Source organism: Rhipicephalus sanguineus, chromosome 4, assembly GCF_013339695.2.
Source record: "Rhipicephalus sanguineus isolate Rsan-2018 chromosome 4, BIME_Rsan_1.4, whole genome shotgun sequence".
Lineage (NCBI taxonomy): Eukaryota > Metazoa > Arthropoda > Arachnida > Ixodida > Ixodidae > Rhipicephalus > Rhipicephalus sanguineus.
This window is the reverse complement of record NC_051179.1, coordinates 30,506,741-30,529,837: the sequence shown is the minus strand read 5'-3', so window position 1 is coordinate 30,529,837 and position 23,097 is coordinate 30,506,741. Positions and strand designations below refer to the sequence as shown.

Genomic DNA, 23,097 nt, shown 5'->3' with positions numbered 1-23,097 from the left:
TGTTCTGAACTCTCTCAAGTTTTTCGCGATCGGCACTCGTGGGAGGGTCCCATACAGTGCATCCATACTCTAAAATTGGTCTCACGTAGCTCTTGTAGAGAAGATCGCGGGCCTGCTGAGGAAACAGCTTCGTGTTACGCCGTAGGAATCCCAACACCCTGCATGCCTTTCCTGTAATGAAATCGACGTGCCTGTGCCAACACATGGATGGTGTGAGGAATATCCCCAAGTACTTATATTCGGAAACAGTCTGCAACGGAGAACCAGATAGAGTATAAGCTGCCGGGGACATACGTTTCTTTGTGAAACGCATGTGGACAGTTTTTTGAACGTTTATTTGCATTTGCGATTTACCGCACCAGTTTTCTATTTTAGTTAAATCATTTTGTAAGATAACGGTATCAGCAAAGCTTGTAATTTCCCTATATAATATTAGATCATCAGCAAACAATCTGACGGAAGAAGCGATGGTATCGGGAAGGTCATTTATGAATATTAAAAAGAGCAATGGGCCCAACACTGAGCCCTGAGGGACGCCAGATGTTACGCGAGCTACACCAGATTCTGCGCCATTTACCACCACATACTGAGAACGTAAGGACAAGTATTCCTGAATCCATCTAATTATCTGTTCATTGATATTAAACCAACGTAGCTTACATACAAGCAACTTGTGAGCAAACAAGCAAATTGTGAGCAAACAAGCAAATACATACAAGCAAATTGTGTCCTGTGACCGCTAGTGGCCCCTTCCTAATCTTACTACGCTTTTCTGCATGACACTAGAGTACTGCGGCGAAAGTGACTTAAGAAGCGCTTTGCACACGATAGATAGAGGCCAAGCTCCTTCGACAAGACCGTCCGCTTCGTCTCTTGGGGTCTTCGTCCACCTTTTATGGCACTTCATGACGGACCCGCAGCCCAAGTTTCAGTCTTGTTTCGTAGAACGTCTGATTGCGAGGGCATGGCTTGCATCGACGTGGCAGGCACGTAAGACGCTGCTGCCTCGAGCACCGGAGCACGCGTCAACGCGTCGAAAAAAAAAAAAGCGCGACGTCAACGTAATCTGTAATATAAACGCTAAGGTGCATAAAGGCCTCCAAAATTCGCGCGCGCTATCTCGGAGGCAACGACGCACCAGTGATGGTTGCGCCCCGCGCACGTCCGCTACCGCGCGTGACTACCGCGTCTTCCGCGACAGCGCGGGCCGCACCTGTTCGTACCTGTGCGCCAGCGTACGTTCGTATCAAACGTCGCGGAGTGCAAATCGGTTCGCAACAACCGTACTCGAACACATTGCATGCTAATGGGCCTTGGCCGGGGCCACAGAAAAATTCGTATCACCCCGAAATTCGTACGAGCCATGATCGTATCACCGAGGTTTTACTGTATTTCAATCGACGTTTACAACTTGTGGCAAATATGTTATAGTACCGCAGGTTTGCTTATATAACATGTCGCCAACTCCTCTCTGCGGTGATTCAGCGGTCAAGGCTATGTAAAGTAAATACATAAATAAGTAAATATTAAATAAACACAAACAGAACCCATGGTGGGGAGGATGGCTGGATGGATGAACGAATTAAGCCATATTTCGCAATAAGTGCTTATCAAACGAATATTAAAGACGATAGTCTTTCTTGCGGAACTTAAACGCAGAAATTTTGGTCTGTCTTTCTGTCTTTCTGTTTGTCGGCACGTCCCTCGATTCAGCCACACGGCCAAAGTTGAACCACTTGCCCAAGGGCCAGCCGTCTTGAACTGGTATGGCTGTTCATACTTGTGAACGTTGTCGATCAAAAAGTAAATATCATGCATATCTGAGGTGCAACATCACTAGGTAAGTATTAGGTGGCGTGTTCCTTTAATAGAAAATGCATACATACGTAATTTTAAGGACCCTAGTTTCTTAAGATGCGCTGAAAATGCATAAGAATAGAAGCTTCAGCGAGTTGGTATGCGTTCATCTTTGTTGAAACAGCGCTCACGACGACGAAGTAAAAGAAGGCACAGGACAGGCAGCGCCTGTCCTGTGCCTTCTTTTACTTTGTCGTCGTCTAGTGAGCGCTGTTTCAACAAAGCTGAAAATGCGACTGCGCTGAAATTTGCCTTCCTCCGTGCCCTTCGCACGAGATCATTGTTGTGTTTCGGTTTCGGTTCTGTATTGCACTGTACGAATGCCATGGGTTGGTGTTGAGAAGGCCAAGTAAGGTGAAAAAAAAATATTTAAAAAATGAAAAAGCAGCGTTGTGGGCGGCCTTCAGGCTGCCGGTTGTGGGCGCCGCTCTGGCGTTCCTGTTTTACCCAGGCGACGTGTAAATAAGAGTGTGTGGAGAGTACTCGTTGAGTGCGGACGTTTCTCTGCTTCAGCGCTTCGCGCCAAATCGCGTTTTCAGGCTGGCTGGCGTCCCCGCCGGTCGCGTTGGTCACCGCCGGTCTTCGCCTGCTGCTGCGCCGGGACTACCAGCACGCAACACAGCACTCATGTTTCCCGACGTATTGCCAGATGGCGTCCATATCTCACACAGCGCCTCTTCTATCGTCTTTACACGACATTTGCAGCGAAGCACGCAGATACGCGGCCAATTTTTTCTTCGTCTATCTCATGACACTGTTTGCCGTGTCTTCCATCATCGTCAGGCCACCTCGACAAGGGAATTGCTCAGGCCCCAAGAAATAGCGGCAAGTTCGGTCGATATTAGCGATGTAATCAATGTTAGGTCGATACCACAGCGTGTGTAATAATAGCGGTTGACTTCGTAGGATTATCCTGGCGCAACGTAATATGCACGATATGTGTCATCGCGAAGGCTTGAATCATGTTCTTAATTAGAGTTGGGTGATATTGCAGAGGCACTTCACTCGAAGGAATGAGCGGACCAATCTTGATAGCGTCGTAGCATAAAATACACACGCCCAAGAGTAACACGTGCACGAAGTTCGCGTTTTTATGACGGCGCCCATTCATAACTTATTTTCTAAAGACACATTTGGTAAGGGGACCTTAAACAGCCGCTGAAATTACAAAAAAAAAAAACAGACGAGCGCGTTGTCCTCTCTTGACGTTTCTCTTTTTGGCACACTTCGTGACGCCGGAACGGTGATTCGCGTGACGTAATTAGGGTACATACTATCGATTGGTCCATATACGAGAAATATAAGTTGTGCATTGTCTCCTACCCTGCGTTGTCATGCAGTCGCGCCCCGTTCTTCGTTGTATAGCATGGTTATCGTGTGCGATCAACTGATTTCATTTCATTTTGTGTGTTTCCGACTGCGCAAGCGGAGACAACAGCGTGCAGCCGACAAGCGCAAAATGCTGATGGGCTCAACGTTTAGTGCTGAAGTTGTACACGTGCTTTAGAAGAAATAAGTGACGAGGAGAAGATGTCGCCTGTAGAAAGGGTAGTGAAGGCGAGAAAAACTATTCCCTCGTCTTTGAACTCAGGGTGGTTTTGGGGGTCCTTTATGAAAGCCTCCTTATTTTTTCAGATAATTCTCAAAAGAATCCGGGTTTGAATTCAGAAAAAAACTCTTCTGGAGTAAAATGGTTTTATCGCCTTAGCAGGCAGCCTTCTACGTACAACATTACGATTTGCAGAAGCTTTTCGTGTGAATAACTCAAAACGCCTTTTTTTTGCATTTGCATGAAGTACACAACGGTCCACTGATAAAGAGAACATCGGAGCGCGTGGCGACCGCTCGCCGCCACCGCCGGCCGGACGCTGCAACGAGTTTCGCGCAGGCACATTGAGCATCGAGCCCGGTGCTCTTTCGTGGCGTCATCGTCGCGTGAACGCTTCGTTTTGAGACGATTGGAAGCGCTACTCACAGGACGCACTGCGCCTGCGCGAAACTCACTGCAGTGCGTGGCGGCGAGTGGCCACCACGCGCTCCGAAGTTCCCTTTAACAGTGGACCGCTGTGTATATATAACTTTACTCGCAAGACCTACACCCGAGAGCATAAAGTATACGCAACACGAGAGCGCTAGTCGAAATTGCCGTCTGCGCCGTCTAGTGTCAAAGCGCCTGGTGTCGAGAGCATTGCTCTAGAGAATGCGAGGCCAAAGCAATACTCTCGACAGCAGACGGCTCGCCACTAGACGGCGAGCCGTCTAGCGCTCCCGTGCTGCGCATATTTTTGCTTATAGGTTACATGAAAGCGTTTATTGGCTGTCCATTTTTACAGTTCGGGCTGTTGATAACGGTGACAAAGATGACTATAGCCGGTGCGATGGTCAATCGACGATGACACTCAGAAGAAGGTTATGAATAGTCTTTACGTTAACATGGTTCGTAAGAACAGCTGCCAGCCAATGGCCATGCTGGGCACATTAAAACCAGCACTTAACGGCCCTATCATGACAAGTGCAAAAACTTTGCCGAGTCATGTTCAGCTTACGAGGTTCGTATTTATGTTATGCTGTTTTTTTTTTTTCACGTGAATACACAGAAGCGATGAAATGCCAGAGAAACCATTGACGTTTGGTCAGCATACCAGAGCTTAGCCGTCGGCGTCCGTCGTATCCACCGATGACGTAGATGCGCCCTCCGAGCACCGCCATCTGGTGACTGCAGCGTGGACTTGGCAGCTGCTTCACCAGGCACCACGTGTCGTGGCAGGGCGTGTACACTTCCACACTGGTCAGCACCTTCTGACCATTGAAGCCGCCGCTCACGTATATCCTGCCTGTAAAAATGGTATGAAGGAGTAAACGTACAAGAAACCACTCCTGAAATATCCGTCGCATTGTAGTGTAGTTTGTGATCTACAATACAGTTTGCAATAAGTCACTGTCAATGTTAGTATAGTGGAATCGTTACCCTACACAATGATGTACAGTCGCGACGAAAAAAAAGGATAAGTGACTCGCGATACGCTGCGCTGTTCACGAGCGCGCCGACAGCGACAGTACCAAGCAGATTCCAAGTTCTAACGCAGGGGTGGTTGGCAGAAGGCGCTTCGTCAACATTTCACCGTCATATGACGTATCATGCGTTACTTTAGGGCATGACTAAGCACTACTGGGGCTGCGCGCATGGAGCTGTTTGCCTTTTTTCGCTTGTTGAGCTAGCGTTGTTTATCTCAGTTTCGACCACCAATATAGCAAAGAACGTTCAAAAGTTCGGCTTTACCATGAGTCGGTTTCCGCCGGCCAGCCCTGATTAGGGATATGGGATGTGCTTGGCACTCTAACGGCGCGCTTGGGAACATCGCCGCGTGTCGCGATTGCGCCGCTACAGGCAAAAGCCACTTGTGCTAATCACTTTTTCGATTAATACTGTACATGTTCGGCAGCACTGCATGCTGTAACTTGCCTTTAAACGCGCAAGCGGCTCCGTCGCTTCGCCTCCTCTTCATGGCGGCCACCAGGGTCCACTGGTTGGACCGGGGGTTGTAACGCTCCACAGAGGCGGTGCGCTCGCCGGCTGCATAACAGAAAATCACGATGTACGACACTTGCTTCAACTGCACAACCTTTCTTGTGCTATTGAGCCCGTATTTGTGTGCAAACACTAAAACGAGAAGCACGCGCCGTAGGCTCACGTGGCGGTCTTGCACAAAGCCAAGGCTTATAGGACCAACGTTCTAATACGCAACGTGATGCACATTGGCTGTCGAACCAGGCCCCATCACCTCGCAAACCTGTATCACTCTCATGAAGTCCACCGAATGATCTGGTAAAGTGAAAACTGGGGCGAGTTGCTGACAAATGATGAACCACAGCGCAACCCCCGAGACGAGGTCGATAAGAAGGACGAACGTATATCTGGTCGAACAAAAAGATGAACAAATATCTGGTTTCCTGGATGTAGGTAGCACTTTTCGCACGAGTTGGCTAAAAGCACAATATCGCCCGCCACGCACTGCTTTTTATCACAAGTATTCACTCTTTGGATTTCGCGGGTTTCTGCACGCACCGTTGCGGCCTCCGACGGCGTACACGTAGTCTTCCAGGGCCACGGCGGAGACGTAGCCTCTCGCGATGTTCATCGCCGAACAACTCTGCCACGTGCAGCTCTCCATGTCAAAGGTGTCGCAGGAGCGCAGGTACGAGGCCTCCCGCATGCCACCTACCACGTACAGCCGATTGCGCAGCAAAGCCACGCCGTGGTACGCCCTGCAGATAAAACATGTGCCTCCTTGCTATGGCTATCTCGCCCATGGTTTTCTTTCAAGATAGGCAACATTCGGTGCAGGGGCCACTTTTGTGCATCGGTTGCTGTATATTGTATATAGGACATTTGTAAAGCGAGATACAATTCATTTATCAAAAATTACCATCCACGTGACTACGTCAACCTATTCCAAAATACCCAACTTGAATTGTCCTTCACCGCAAAAGCCTTAGCCAGTAAAACGCTCACGCGTGACGCAAGCCTGCAATGCAACACAGTCATTGCTGTACAGTTCTTGGAAGTTAGATCTTTTGGGACCACACCGGGGCTCACCACATTACAGAGGCTCTGCTATCTAACCTTTATGATCTGGACATTAGTCATATAATGCTGAATTATTAGAATAGAAGCGCTTAAATTTGTAGAGTCCATTGGAAAAAGCGGCTACAGGCCAAGCAGGCCCCTTTGGAATCTACATTCAGCGAAGCTCCTTCTCATCTTCGTCTTACACTCGGTGCTCCAATGCGCACGACGCGAAGTGTCTTCCTGCCTGGGAACAGTATATGATGTGCACGAAGTCCGCGATCATTACTGACCGAGCTTGTCGCAAGGCCATTCCTTTAACTAGCTAGCATGAGAAATTAAGTGGAAATGAGACATTAATCAAGGGGCCGCACGTGGAAACCAAAAGTGAGCTAATAGGTATCTCGCGCGGATGCAGAAAACTGACGTTTTCACTGACGTCATTTCCGGGACAGAAATGACGTTAACTTCTTGCTGTATCTCGGCATACAACGCGTTTGTGTGTCAAAAAGGAAACGGGGACCGTCGATTTCGTCTCTTCTGGTCAGCGTTGACAGCTGGACCAGCTGGTTATGGTGAATACCGTGAAACATTATACTGGCGAATAAAGACACGGACAAGATAGGAAGAGACTGGCGTTAAGTGTGTGCGTAATGTGGACATACCGACATGGTGGTGGTAGTGTGCATGCGTAATGTGTGCGTGCCAAGCTTGCCTGGGCTTGAATCCCTGCATGTGGTTCATCAGCCACCGTCCAGCCCTGGAGTCGTACGTCTCGATGGTGTCACGCTCGCGGCCTTCACTCCAGCCGCCCACCACAAAGAGCATCTGGTACGGCATGCGCGGCAGCCATCGCTCGGGGTTCCGCGCAACGCCGCAGCTCTCGCACTGAAGTTGCGGGAGCGATGACGCTGCAGGAAAGTGTTTAGACGCTATAATGAGCAAGAGTTTATTAACCGCGGGCGTAACAAAACGTTTGAATTTCATTTATGGATACAATAAGACTACCATCTGTCGCGGCAGGCAGCGCTAAGGGTTGCGTGCAATGCCGCATCGCTTGCCGTTTGAAGAAAGCCGTTTTAAGCGGAAAGGACAGAACTTGTGCAAATTCGAGTGCCACCAAGTTTGCAGCTCTCATAGTGTGCCCTTTTAACTCCGGAAACCTTTAACTAATGGTATTTTATGTGCCAAAACCCCGATACAATTATGATCCGTGGTGCGAGTAACCGGATTAGTTTTGACCACACTGGTTCTTTCGCTTGCATGTATTTCAAAGTACACAGGTATTTTTAGCATTCCACAGCCATTGAAATTAGGCCGCCGTGGCCGGTAATCAAACACCCGCGTCCTCGAGCTGAACAGCGCCACAGCTTAGCCGCAAAGCTGCCACTGCGGGTAAATGAAACCACTGATAGTTTTCTAACAGGAAACTCGGGTCGAATTCACAGAACATTCAACTCGAGAAGTGCTTCTCGCCATTAGCTAGGCAGCTTCGCTAATGACGCGTCCAGCATCGAGACGAGCTAGAATTCCTCTAAAGGGACCCTGAAACAGTTTTCGAAATTTTGTCAGCGTTTATTCTACCGCACCACGAATTAAGCGACACACCGCGTATCAAGACAGCTACGGGCAATTAGTTTTACCCTCCTTCTCGCCGCCGCTTTTCCTTCTACACTCATCGTATACAGACAGCAATCGCTGGCGAGTGCGGCCGGCCGCGCTCCATCAGGCAACGGAGACGAAGCGTGTGGAGTGGTACGGTCACCGATAAGCGTAAACCAGGGCAATGTGGTTGTGTCTTCGGGGGGTGAAGTTACAGCCGCAGACCCGTGGATTCTGGCGTTGATCGGATAGCGAGAGCCCGATGCTCACTGCAGCGACGAGCTGAAGAGACTCCCCTCGCAGGATGTCTTACAAACCTTACAGGATATTGCAGCTGTACAAATCACCAAATGCTAGACTTGTGGCACACAACTGAGGTAGGGCAGTTAGTTCATGGTGTCTGAGAAAAGAAACCTCGAGACAAACGCTGTCGCGTAGCTCACGTGAACATGCAATGTTTTGTAACACAGGCAGACGACGCTCGCTGCCCACCGGAGGTTCAGTGACGTAGACTGTACATATCCAATCAGATCGGTCGCCGGTGCTACGTAAGGAGGAACAATGATACGTAAAAAGGATGCGGGAAGTTCAAAACTCGTTTGGCTGACCGCTGTGATCTTGTAATTACACAGTTCACGCAGAGAGCCTAAAGTGGTCTGAAAACGATTCTTCGGACTTGCTTTACCGGCTCAATGCGTTCATACAAAATCGTCAAAGCCGTTTCTGGGTCCCCTTAAGAACAATCGTAGCGCAAGGCGTTTTTGCAAATTCAGGGCCTGCCTTCCATGTTTGTATCGTCACCAGTTGAAGCTGTCGACAGTTGGAAAAGTTCCGCGTTCTTTACACGGTAAACAAGTTTAAGATTGCGACTCACGTCTTCTGGGAGCAGCGGCTGCTGCGACGTCGGCGTTGCTGCTGTCGCCCTGACCTTCGACAGAAGGGATTGCCGACTGCGCGTGCATGCATTGGTGGGCAGCGTACTGCACCAGAAGCAGCGGGCTAGGCGAGCAAAGGCAGGGGCCCTGCTGCTGAGCTTCCCACACAACCTCGTTGTACGCGCGGCTGCACGCCAGCGTCGGATGCGAACGGCAGAAGTCTTCCAGCGCCCTGCGAACGGCGATGCATCGCTATTGAACGAACGCCTGGCACTCTTATCGCCATCATAAGAATTTCTTAAAGTAGCGTCGGAAGCGATGTGCAACGTACTAGCGTGGAGCAGTATAGGCGTGAGCGCCGAATCTCTGATAAGGCTGTTGAATGGGGGCCCATGAAACAACGTTATCGTCATCATCATTATCAGCTTGTTTTATGTCATCCGCAAGGCCAAAGCCTCTGCTAACGATCTCAAATTAACCCCGTCCTGCTAGGGCCGATTCTGTTTTATGCAAGTTTATCACCCCACCTAACTGTGCCGCCCCCGACTGGGTTTCCCGTCTCTTGGTATCCATTCCGTCGCTCTCACTCTCGGTCACTGGGTAGCCAGAAGAAGGGGAGGGGGTTGTAAGGGATTCCACATGTGAATGCATTTAACTAGGCTACTTGGTAATGACTGAATGCTTCCATAATATTAGCGAATACGCACAGACTACAGAGAAAAACACAGGACAACGCCCCGCCCCCCACCCGAAGTTTTGTCATTTTGAATGTGTACACACACACACACGTACGAGCCCACATTGTGAATGGTTGAACGCCCCGTCCCCCCCGAAAAAATTTCTGGCTACCGCCCTGCCATCGGTAATCTCTGCGACGCTTTACGTGACAGCTTGATCGCGACGATAGGTGCACTTTCAGGGACACTGTAGAATTCATTACTGTTACCTGCAATCTCTTTGTGGATCACAAACCTCACGCAATGCGCTCTTCTTAGGGAGCCCTCCATAAAACGATACGTACCCATTCATATTCCCACACTACCCTCTCCCATTCACTCATTGGTGGCATATATAAATTCATGACGTCAATTCACCCTTTCCTGGGCTTTAGAGACATAACAGAGGAAAGCTGGTGAATAGTATATTGTTATGTGCGTAAATAAACAAATGAGTCAGAAATCGGTCTGTGCTAAAATATTGTGATTCCAGGATCGCCAGTAAGAAAGTCTAATCCTAAGCAAGGAATTGGTGTTCTTTAACGTGCACCTAAATCAAGTACACGGGCCTCTGCATCTATCCATCGAAGGTCACGGGTTGGATCCCAAGTTTTGTACAGGCACGAAGTCTTGTACAGACATCAAGACAACAAGAAACCAAATCTTGTACAGACGTCCACAATGTCGCACTTTCATGGGCGTTAAGTTTCATGCATTGCACACTGCAGACATTCGCCCCACTAGCCAGCACTTACAATGATCTGCAGAGGCCAACCCGGACTGATTGCAGGAGCCTGGACAGATCGGCACCTGCCTCATCTGCATAGACGCTCCTAGACGAAGACCAGCGCACAATAGCGTGCAGCAGGTCCTCCTCGTCGCGCACGTTCAGCTCGTTCGAGGTAAGCAACTCGACAAGCAGCGCTTCGGAGACGTCCGGGAACTCGTCACTCGTACGCCACACCTGCGTTGAACGTAGAGCGTTGATGCATTCGCGTTCTAAAATATAGCTCCCGAGTTAATGACTGCATTTTAAGGAGCCAAAACCATGATGTCATAATGAGGCACTCCGTAGTGGACAACTCCGGATTGCATTCGGCCCCCATGGAAATATTGCCGTCGTGACCAGGAATCGAACCCGCGTCCTCGAGCTTACCAGCGTGATACCTTACTTGCTAAGCTACCATATCGGGCAGCCCCCGAGTTATACCACGGAGACTATGAAATTGAGCGAACCCAATTGCCTTCCGCATCCGTACTAGTTAAGAGTGGTGCACTTGTCACGGCATTCTTAGAGGGTCACTGGCCCACTGTTACATAAATAGGACCGTCGATTATACAGGCCACTTGCTCGTTCGCGCTAAAATTAAGTATTACACAGGCAGGTATTCTTTGTCGACTATATTTTAACAGGAGTCTAATAGATGCTAAATTTATGCTGCCCGTGTGTGAAATTGCAGCATGGTCTAGTGACTAGTAAGCGGTTTAGAAGGAGAAGTTTAGCAGGCAAGTGCCCGTGTCGAAAGCCCCGGTTGCCGCGCTATGTGACCCACTCACCTGGTCGAAGTGCTCCCGCACGTAGCTGAGCACCGCTCGGCTGAAGTTTGGGCAGTGGTACCACTGTGCCAAGGCGGCCATGCCGAGGCAGTTCTCGATGCTCAGGTTGCGCAGCATGTACTGCAGGCACAGGTTGCGCGCCTCGTCCATGAGCAGCATGTCTGCCGCAGCCAAGACGTCGGTCACGTTGTCTTCACTGAGACCGAGCTGCAGCAGTAGAGGGGAGAAACGCAGCCGGTTACAAGGTTGACGCTTCGTAGAGCGCTATATAGTCACGTGGTCGTGAAGAACACGAGCACAAGCACGTAAAGATCGAAAGCTTTACAGGGCGAACTTGTGCCCAGAAGAGTCACACGGTACCTTATACATTTGCCTAAGGCGACTCGAACGTGAAGGCCGTCTTATTCCTCTTTTGTCTCAGTCGATTGTATTGACCCCCCCCCCCCCCTCCAATGAACCCTAAAGCTACCTGCACCTCACGTGGTTTTACAGTGCCTCCGGGATCGGCCCACCTTTGACCAAGCGAGGATGTCATGTGATGACGTCATCATGTATGCCACCATAATGCGACTTCATAGTGACGTCATGACGACGCTACAAATTTACACCCTGTGATGTCATGATGAAATCATCACACCATGATTCTTTGCATCACTCGTGTTGACGCTCACGGTCACTTTTCCCGTTTGATGAGGCATCTAAGGCTTTCGCCTTTAAGAAGAAGTGACACGCTCAATGTCACGATAGCGCCTAGCACAATCTTCGATCGTCGTTAACCTGATCGCCCGTGAAACGCGTCGGCTTTTATGCATGCCTGGGCGAACCTTCAAGCGTTATCGCTGGTGCTAGCCTCAGTTCGAGACGAATCTGAACTACTCGCGTCCTGCGCAATCTTATCGGCACGTTCTACAACAATCGGCAAGCTTTCCATACATTGCGGCTCAGCCTGCTTGGGCCGAGCTTCGGTAACACGTATAACGGTAACAGAAATGAGCATGCATGACAATATGATTATCAAGGAATGAAGAGGCAGGGCATACGTCCACACTCAACTGTCCATCTGTCCAATTCTCCCAGTTGTCGTTTTGCTGCTTTGTCTATAGAAGTTATGAATCTACAAATACATAACCATTTGCGCCTTTTCTGCAAAAATAGTGGCAGCACGCTTTTGAAAAGCTAGCCCTGAAAGCATCAGTACCTAACTCATGCGTTTTCGTTTTTAGCATTGCACCTCGCTTCGTGACCGTTTCTAACATACTTAGACACTCTTGGCATATAGACTTGCAGCAGACAAAGCCGTAAGGATCTACTCCTCTGAAGTACTTTATAGTTCCGTCAACACGCAACGAGGAAGAAAGACCAAGAGAAAGGAGAAAGACCCAATAGACACAAAGACCCATGACCCAATAAAGCAGGGTGCCACGCTGAGCGATGGCAAGCCGCTTTCCTCAGCGAGGCCCCCGAACACCAACTGTGAGCCGTCCAACGGGCCAGAGCCATCGCCGGGGACCAGGAAGATGTTCCTCAAGCGATGGACCCCTGGCAAACCTAGCCCCTGGCACCAGTAGCAGTAACCGTCGGAAAAATAAAGTTTATTCAAATCCCAATCCAAATCCTTCAATACCATAAAAGCCCTCTTGGATGCGAAGCTCAGTATTGATGACAATGCATTTATTCATAATGCCTTACAGGCCGACGTATGGGCATTACGTAAGGGAGGCATCAGTAATTACAAGGCAAAAAATACGAGCAAGAAGCAACAAAAAAGGAAAAAGTAACAAAACAGATTACAAGAAGTAAAATGCAACAACGTTATACATTACTAACACTCAACGAAATCAGGTTATCAAGAAAAGTCACGGAAATGGATGACGAAGTTTCATGTCAGCGCCCCCTGCTCTTCCCAACCTCCTCCCACGACCAGAACGCACAGCAAAGACGACGTATTAAGGTAAGCGCCCTCCTCCCCCTCCCCTCTCCTTTTCCTGTGCGCACGTCTATGTTAGTGATGTTAACGGATTCAAGTTAACAGCCTTTATCGATACACACTACATGCACAAGTCGCACCTCTCCTAGAGAGCGTGGTAATTAGTCGGCTCACCTTGTTCGAGTAGTAGTAACCTAGCAACGCGCCCATCGTGGAAGCCGTTACGTTGTGCAGCATGACGTCGCACAGGCCCCCGTACTCGACGGAGAAGAGCGCCTGAAAGACGGGGCTCAGCGCGCACAGGAAGCCGCGGTGAGCCCTGAACTGGCCACCGTCGGCAGTGCGAATCACGCAGTCGCCTGAAAGGCTGCCTTCGAGCGAAGAGAAATGGTCGTTCGAGGAACCCTCGGACATGGCTGCCGGACGATCAAGCTGACGCGTCAATGCAAAACGAACGCGAGCGTGGCACGCGGCACGAGCATCACGTGGAGATCGCGGCATCGTCTTCGTCTAACTCGCCAATACAAATGACACGAGAAAAAAGAAAGACTGTTTTACTTGAGACAAAACGCAAAAAATAATAAATAAATAAATAATAATAATAATAGCAGGCTGATGCCACGCATGTGTGTGAATGATGAAAATGAAAGAGATCTTCATTGGACTAACAATCCGGGTGGGCTTGTTAAGTTTTATATTGTTAAGTTTATACTTCATTACTTTTCTGTAGTTCGACACGCATTGCTCAGTGGGGGCGGATGATAACGACGAGGGCGATGATGATTTACTATTGTGCAAAAATTTTGAGGAAACAAGCAAACAAACAAACAAACAAACAAATTATACTCTTCGAATGCCTGATTTCACCCCAATATTTCTTGCAGAATTTCTAGCAATCACATTCGCTGTTAGAAAACTAGCTCCCTAGAAAGCAAAAGTTATCATTATTACAGATGCATTGTATGCTTGTATATGTTTAACGTCCGCAAAGCAATCACATCTTTGAATATTTTCGAGTCTTGTACCCCATAGCCTATCAGAAGTTCGGTTGGGATGGGTCCCCGGGCATGCTGGAATTTTCCTAAATGAAGCAGCAGACACACTCGCTATGGCGTCTTCAGATGGTCCGGTGTTACCTGTAGTACCCCTCTTTTCTTTCATTACCGAAGAGAGATTCAAATACCTGTTACTTAAAAAAAATGCTGAAAGAATCTCCTACAATCAAAGGAGTCCCGGCACTAACAATTCTCCTGGTGACTTCGCCTTTCACGTGAATGCGAAGTGACCCTCACAAGCTTTCGCTGTAGTTCCTCGGGTAAATTATTACATTCACAAATCAGGCTTTTCATAACCTAACCTCTGTGCAGTTTCGAAAGAACCGGAAACAATATAACACTTTTTTCTACAGTGTCGCCGTTCCGCCTCATTTCGTAGGATGTTTCTTGGGATGCCGACTGGCAGGCTGGGTTTACCATTTATCACAGTCCTTTAGCAAGTTACGGAAATACGGTACGCAAATACGGCAAGGCAGTACGGTAGCGCTCTTCGTTTTCCGCTCGCTGTGCTTTTGCCGGTGAAGGCACCCCAACACCACAATAACTTTTTCAAAAATTACTGTGGGGTTGTCGCGCCTCATTGTGACCTGTCAGCCTACGCATTGTTAACGAGAAACCTGTCGTTCGGGGGACGCACTGGAACTGGAAGCAGCTTAAGCGCAACGAGCGTGAAAGGAGGAGCGCTACCTTAATGCCTTACCGTATTTGCGTACCGTATTTCCATAACTTGCTAAAGGCTCTACTATCCCTAGCCTCTTGTTGTTTGGAGTCGATCAGTGTGGTGCGAGTCGCAGTGCTCTTATGACCGCGGTACACAAGTTCATTCAAGCAACCGGAAGGTTGCGCTGCTAGTGCTACCGACCAGGAAAAAAAAAACATTTTTTTGACAATCTGTTTTCTACTGCTTTTGAATTATTTTACCTCTTTCACTTTTGATTTTCTTCGCGTTTCGTTCTTCCCTCCATTTTTTCTTAAATGTTGCTAGTGATTGCAATTCCCTTTATAATCGAAGGTGTGGCCAATCCTTTTCGTGGGTATGAGCCAGTGTTCATTGGGCGACAAACAAAAAACATTTTATGGCGCAAAACCCCTGAGGTGGTGGACCAAGAACCGGGTCGCAGAAGGCATATGAGAAGGGTGTATCAAGAAGGGACAGACGATCTACAATAAAATAATATATCATATAGAAGAAAATAGTGAGTAATTCTACTGACTTATTTCTCAGCAAGTGGTTGCTATCGTATATCCTCAATTCTTGATTCATTTATGTTTGGCCATCGTCATTTATGTTTGGCCATCGAGCCACTAACTGGAGGAGACGAAGTGGTATTATCAGCGACCATACGACCGGCAGTTGCACGGAATGTACCATAGCCCTCGCCGTGAGCGCTCATCCGCCTGATAAGCTCGTAAGACTCGTAAATCTGCTTCAGTCTCTCACGGCATGTCTTCGCATTCTTTTGTGCCAAGATCAATCGTTCTTACTTTGCTTTGCACCACCTCCTTTTCCTTGTACCTCCTCGATGAGCAAGCACTGCCGTAGAGGAGGATAGCATACCACTTTTGCCGGACTGATTAACATCCCTGTCTTTCCTTTCTCTCCTTTTCCTTCCTTCGTTCCTTCCTTCCTCCGTAAAAGACTGATGTCATCCATACTGAGGCGCCAACAATTGAAGCAAGCTTTCATCCGCGCACCATTCCCAATACCGCACGTAAATTCTTGTTGCGAATCATAGTTAATGAGACAATGAACAAAGCGCGAGAATATGAAAGGATGACTAGGGCGCACGTGTAATCATATGCGGCCCCATTCTATTCTTCTTTCCCTCCTCCTCTCTTTAAGCGGTGCGGTGTATGAACCCCTGAAGTACACCGTAAGTGGTAAGTAACACCCGGAAGGGCGAATTCCAGGCTCTAACTTGGTAGCATTCGTTTTTTCTTGCTTAAAACTCTTAAAACGTGCAAGCACGCCCGCATCCTCTCAGCTTATTGCCCAGCGAAAGCCGAAAGTGTGGGTTTCAGCGTTCAGTATATACACGTAGCTCGGTGCGCCTGGATAATTCACCGAACATGCTTTTATAAGCATCGAGCTGCGCTCCTTTTCCACTGAAGATTCGCGATGCCTTTGTTGTTTACCGTTCGACTTCCCATTGTTTTGTCACTGGCACACGCCATGAGACGGGCTTGAATATTTGCCAAATTATTCAAGCGAAACGAAAACCATCGCATGAATCACTGTCGACAGTGCGCCGAACGTTAAGGCGACTCCGCGCTCGCGTCATGTCTGAGGGCTTCTTCTTGTCGACCCACAGAAAACAAAGCGATTGTGTAGGGAATGCATATGCCAAATACAGTGCGAGCACTGAATGACAATACAAGATTTATTAAGAAAATAGTCATCATAAAAGCACGAGCGTGCAAATTACGCATACGAAACACCACTTCACAGCACATACAAGCGTGCGCATGCAGCTGTCGCTCCGGCTTTTCCAGATTTATGACTCGGTATTCAGATAAATTATGCATTTGTACTTATTGTGCTCTATCACACTACAGTGAATCAGTCAATACGCCCGCATTTTCGTATGCGACGTGCTTTTGGCCAGTTCTCTCGAACGGAGGCAAGAAAGAAACCACTAACATCGAGTTTCGAACAAATACGTTGTTTTCGTGGTTGCCCTGCTAGTGCTGCGATATCAGATGAATACCGCGGTCACACGGGTACATTTGATCGCGACCAGAGCCAATCGCGATCGGATTTCTTACGTTTCAATAAAACAGTAAAAAGGTATTTGATCCTTACTTCTTTACACGTTAAATATCGCCCGCGTATGAGCAGCCTCATAAGGAAACGTTAGGCCGCATCAAATACAGTCCAAGTGACAAGCAGTTGTGAGTTCATTGGTGCGTACATTAATTAGCATTCCAGTCACATAAACTTTTCCAAACACGAAGTCATCAAACGCCAGGTATAGCCGTGCATTCGAATACTCCCGTTTCCTTATTTGCGCGTCAGGTCGCGCAAACACGCGTCGGTCTGAAGCAGCACTGGACAAGTCTTCGTAATTCAAACAAACTTCCAAGTGCCATTCGTGAACGAAAGCAAGGACGAATCAACAAAGAAACGCGCTCTCCATCTCTCTAACGACACTGCCTCCTTTAATCAGCCTGACCAGCCTAGCGTGCCGGGTGTAACAGTCTTTCGTCCTGCAAACCAAACTGCACTCTGGCTTCGTGCTGTAGCGAGACTTGCAAACCATGGCAATGGGAGTATTGTGGCGGCATTACCTCAGCCTTGCCCCAGAAAGCTGAGAAAAGAGAGAACAACAGACACGTGGAGTAGAAGCATTAAAGGCAGAAAAGCACGGGTCAGAACGGAGGAATGGCCCTGTCAGCACGGGCGCTCGTTTGGGCCTAGCTTTAAGCGCTGTTTACTTGCACGGCTCGGCGCCGCAACGGCCGAGGCTATCTGTACTAATTAATTATCTAGATGGTTTATATCTAAGCCGCCAAATGGCCTTGGCGAGCTCCTCTGTGTCATCTCTTCTCGAATAGTCGTTGTATAGGAGGGTTTGATGCCGTAGGGCACTGATAAAACAGACACAAGATTCAAGTTCTCACAATAGTACATTGTCTTGTTGAGTCAAATGGAAAAGAAAAATATCTCTCGTTTCTTTTTAACCCTTTGGGAGGCTATGTACACAAGTGTGCACACCACTTGTTTTTGCTATTTGTATCGACTCAGGGCTAAGAAAGAGCACGATACATTGAGTTTTAGGTGAATTGAACCTCCTGCATAATAAATTTGTCTTCAATTAACTTCATTTTGCAGTGTACTGTTGCATATGATCACTTTACTGAAGGCACTACCCTATTTGACGAGTCGTGCGATGTGCCGCTTCCCGCGACCCACGTCAAACTTATAATTGATCCTTGTTCAACATGGACATAATCAAAAACGAATTTGCACTATATTTCTAGCCCAAGATTTCATTCTACTTATGCAAAACAGAGCATGACTGGCTTCCGAATAAACAGATATTTAATTACAATGTAATCAGGAATGATTACTATAACACACATAAGTGAACGTACTACAACATTATTTTTGTTGCAACGTAATATCGAGTGCGTTAAAATAGCACTGCGTCGATTTGACACATTTAGAGATAGTTCTTCATAGGTGGCGTCTGAAAGGGTTAAGCAAGCTTTTTTAACTCACAGATTTCGGTGGCGGCGTCGTACTTGAAAAAACAGACATAAGCAAAAAAACCTCGCGGGCGAGAGTACCGAAACGCGGCCCTCGAAACAGTGCCGGTCACATGCGCATTTGCATGCGCTGTCTTCCAGTAATTGATTCTGTCTTGATCGTGGGGCTTGTCAGCATTTCTGATGGGACACTCTGATCTTTTATCGAGATCACTTACCATTTCACGTTACCACATTTCATAGTAGCTTGGATATGAACGCATGAACGTCTGTGTTGCCTGAACAACTGAAGTGTGGCGCTGCATGCTAAGCACGTGGATAAAGGTCCCATTTCCGGCATGAAGGGAGGAAACAGGTAGGAGGGAGCATTGCACAATGCGAAAGAAAGAAAGAAAAAGAAAGAAAGAAAAAGAAAGAAAGGAAAAGAAAGAAAGGAAAAGAAAGAAAGAAAGAAAGAAAGAAAGAAAGAAAGAAAGAAAGAAAGAAAGAAAGAAAGAAAGAAAGAAAGAAAGAAAGAAAGAAAGAAAGAAAGAAAGAAAGAAAGGAAGAAAGAAAGAAAGACGTCAGGCGCACACACGCCAAGCTTCGTTTGTCTTCATTTTCCGGACAGAGCGAGGGCTCATGATTTTTTTTTATTTAATAGCAGAGCAAGACATGCATCTAAAGAACATCCGCGGTGGTGTCTTCTTCAGAGTCCTTGGCTTTCGGAACTTGGGATAACGACACGTCCACGCTACGCGAAATCACAATAAAGTTAGCACGAGGTCCCTCGATGATTCCTCCAATGAGCACTCTAGCTCGTAAATATACCATTACCGTGCGCTTATTTGTAATAGCCGCTGACATGGATATGGAGTCGTAGGCGTCGTCCCGTCTCGCCATTTCACTTTCCTGACCATGTCTAGGTTATGGTTACGGCCCGGGAAACTTTTCGGTCCTCCCATTTATACCGTCAAGTCGCTACGGCTTTTTCTTGCAATTTATTCTGTAACTGAGACGTACACGTCAGAAAGGAACTTCTCCGAAGTTACGCTTCCTTTCCGGTGCATTTGCTGATTCGCAATGTTTTTATGTGGGCATTTTTTGTTTAACCTTTATGCTTTTCATTGGCACAACCACGTGTCTCTCACTTCGATTCCGATTAGTCTTCTTTTTCACGCTCACGGCGCCACTGAACGTCGCATGAATCCACTTTTTTTCGATTGCCGGATGAGCGTTGCTGCTTCGTGCGAACCGGCATCAGGCGTGCAGGTTCGCACCAACCGGCATGCTATACCCTCGATACGCTGACGCGTTCCGTATATATCTCTATCTGGCGCAAAATATCGCCGAATGTTCCAGCGGGTAAGCAAACCGTAACTGAGAATGCTTTCAGCTTGGCAGACGTGAGGAGACGTGTTCGGCAAGGCGGAAAAATAAGCAGACTCGAAGCAGCTGTCGCAGAAGAGAAGAAACATTATTTTGAAACAGCTGTTAGGTCGAGTCTCATCGCTGCCGGATTCATACCATACGGACAGTACTCACAAAGCGAATAGGAGTATTGTTAGGCATAGGGAGCATGACGATGACGACGACGATGGTAACGATGATGATATAGCACATCAAGACAACCTGTCGTAGTCTTCCTAATAATGAGTTGTTGTCGACATCACAATTCCTACACTTCGCCGACAATGTTTCCTTGACACGAGTGTATAGTTAATAGATGAAAAGCACCTACCTTAGTGTCAACGAAGCAGCGAAGCAATCGTTCTGATCCAAGTTCGTGTCGCTATCAGTCCGCGATTTCTTAAGCGTGAGCATTACAGCTGTTCTTTGAAATGCAGATTGAATGAAAGCGTGGAATAAGTGGACGTCTGCCTCTTGTATAAAACGCGCGAAACCCAATGGCAAGCTTATTCTCTAGATTATGGTAAGGAACGAAAACAGAAAAGGAGAAGGCAGGGAGGTTAACCAGAAACACTTCCGGTTGGCTACCTTACACTGGGGGATCGGGGAATAGAAAGACGAGAAATAGAGAAGATTAGTACGGCGTCAATTGCAATGTCACTCGCCTTGCAGAATTTACACATTGGCAATACGTGTGTAAAATTGTTAGCTCCTCGAAATGTGTTCATTCGGCAGCACAAATATGAATAAAGCTGTGCCGATTCGTGCCCACTGTACCTGGTCTGTGCAGTGGTGTAAACTTGTGACGATGCCCATGCGCCGCGTTCGTAGCACCAGCTTGTCATTCTCGCAACCCGCATCTAGCTGATCATCGACAACGCTCGAAAACCAGATTAATAGTTTTTTTTTCTGCTAGAAAAAAAAAATCTTTGGATGTGCAGATACGGGCACCAGTAAAGAGAGAAGGACAACCCGAACGCAGTTTTCCTTCGTTTGTGTCGGTGCCCGCAAACCCCATATTCTTTTTTCGAACATGGATCCGTACTATCTTCTTCAACTCACCGTCATTCTGAGGAGAAATTGTCATTTCCAATAGGCACATTATCTTTCAGGACTTCTCAGTAGAGTTACTCTTAGTTTTAAGTAATGAAGTTTAGAAAGAGGATTGATACATTGGGTCTTTCTTTGGCGGGCACATTTCGATGCGGGCTTTGGAGGCCGACTTTTAACATCTATATAGTGGAACAAAAACAGTCAGCAATCGCTATAATTCGGTTGCTTCGCGCGTCAATTGCCAATAACGTAAAAGCTAACTAACGGTTCTTACGTTTTCCATGTCAAGTCCATCACAGCAACGATGATCAAAATTAAAGTGCACCCATTCACCGCTTTTACACACTGCAGGGATGCAACAGCCGAAATAGGATTTGAAGCAATTTTTTGGAGCAGTAAAATGTTGCTTTTGCAGCAGGGAAATCCAAATTTGGAGCAGTTTACAGAAAAAAAGAAACTCAATTTTGTAGCACGAAATCCTAAATTTGGAGTAGTACCAAAAAGAAGGCTTACCTTTAGAAACGGAAACAAAACTATGTACAAACCATACGGCATCGGCCCACTAGTGCACAGCGCACGTGAACATTGCTATTTCAATAATAGCAGTGTGTTGAGCCACCCCACAGTGCAAGCAATGACGAAGTCAACATTAGCATCAGCAGTGCCTAGGCTAATGCGGACCTGCCAAGCTGACAGACTCCAAATTCGGGAGATTGTAAAGCAGTAGTGAGGGGGGGGGGGGGGGCGAAAACAGAAAGCTAGCGTACGTTTTCGTTCATTGTTTCTCAGGCCCGCAGAAACGTCATACACCACTCCGAATGATCGTTGATCATTTTTGTAGGCGTCAGCAATCATACTAGTACTCGTAATTATACGGCGCGTGCACTCATGAGTAAATAAGGAACACAATGAGCTGTGCCTCATGAGGCTAGTAATAACAGCACCTTCTAAATTTTAGTACGCTTTTCCGCAAGACAACGATGCACTGCGGTGAAAGTGGCCTAAAAAGTGTTCTGCACGCGACTAAACAAGGCCAGGAAATTTTAGAACCCCTGACTTTTTTTTCTTATCTTTCGCGATGGGGTTAGGGTTAGAATTAGGGTCTGCGCGTCTGGATTGGATTGGATGATGCTGCCCAAACTGCAGGTGACCAATGTGGCCTCCATTTCTTGCTAAGATTAGCGCAACTGAGAAAATATTAAGGGTGGTCGAGAATTTTGGCGCAGCTTGGCGCAAAAATAAGGAATTGTATCAAATTGGTTCAATTGGCGCAGCTGTTGCACCCCTGCAGCTGGCGCATGACTCGACCTGGCGCGGCAAGAACATGGCACTGCTATTCGTAACCTTCAGTGCTACGGCTTATGGCTGCCCACATCAGAACAGGAAAAGAAAACAAGCTCGGTGTCTCATCAATAACCCAAGCATCACTTCTCTAAAGAAGCTTCACAACCCACCAGAAATTAAATACGTGAACGACAGCAAAGTAAAGCGGCGGAGAAGCAAAGTAACTGATGCTCAGTTAAACGAGCTTATGCGTAGCGCATAAGGGGTCCGAAGTCGACAGCTTGAAGACCCATAACGGTCAGCCAGGCCGCTGCGAAAACACGCGCTCGAAGTGAGCTTACGAGCACGCTTTGAGAGCGTGTCATTAGGACAGCGTGGCTTTTTTTTTTGAGGGGGGAGGCCATCACGTGAGGTATCCCAAGAGTCACGTGACATTACAAGTGAAGTATACGCTCGCTAATGCTCAAAGAATTTCGTCCCTCAGTGCGCTTGGTGTGCGACGTATATAAGAAAGAATCGCCTGCACTTGTACAGGCTGTTTCACACTTAGGGGAAAAACTCGGAGTGCTTTGCAACGTGCTCCGAGTTTTCCCCTAAGTGTGAAACAGCCCGTACCATAATGGTACAACACTAACACTACGGGAACTCCTCACATTGGGCATCGTATGCGACACAAAGAATCGACGCTCTCCTCCTTTGAGTGCCGTGAAATTGACAACGTATAGCAGGCGTCGTCACCGAATAAAATACTGCGACAAAAAAAACTTACCCCAGTTCCACCCTGCGTAAAATATTAAAAAAGAGCGGCGCTCCGGTTCTCCAGTATTTCTCTTGCGATTTTTCCCATGGCTTTCTGAGAATATTTTGTGATTTTGTGTGGGTGCCAGTGATTACGTTATTTGTAGAGTAGAGATGCGCGGGAAAGGATATCTGGCCGCCCCTGCTACACCAGCCCCTGTTACAATGACCTCATTGCCTATTCAAGCTCCAGCCGCCATTCCCCGTT

General features: G+C 47.6%; 1 protein-coding gene across 1 annotated transcript; it reads right to left on the bottom strand.

Annotated features, from left to right (window-relative positions):
* Positions 1-5,261: 5,261 nt before the first annotated feature.
* On the bottom strand, positions 5,262-13,515 carry LOC119391115 (kelch-like protein 10). The gene is made up of 7 exons (XM_037658791.2): positions 13,276-13,515; positions 11,175-11,381; positions 10,373-10,581; positions 8,901-9,133; positions 7,140-7,335; positions 5,924-6,123; positions 5,262-5,431 (listed from the first exon to the last, which is right to left on the bottom strand). The coding sequence occupies exons 1-7, from the start codon at positions 13,513-13,515 to the stop codon at positions 5,262-5,264; spliced, it is 1,455 nt and encodes a 484-aa protein (XP_037514719.2).
* Positions 13,516-23,097: the final 9,582 nt, after the last annotated feature.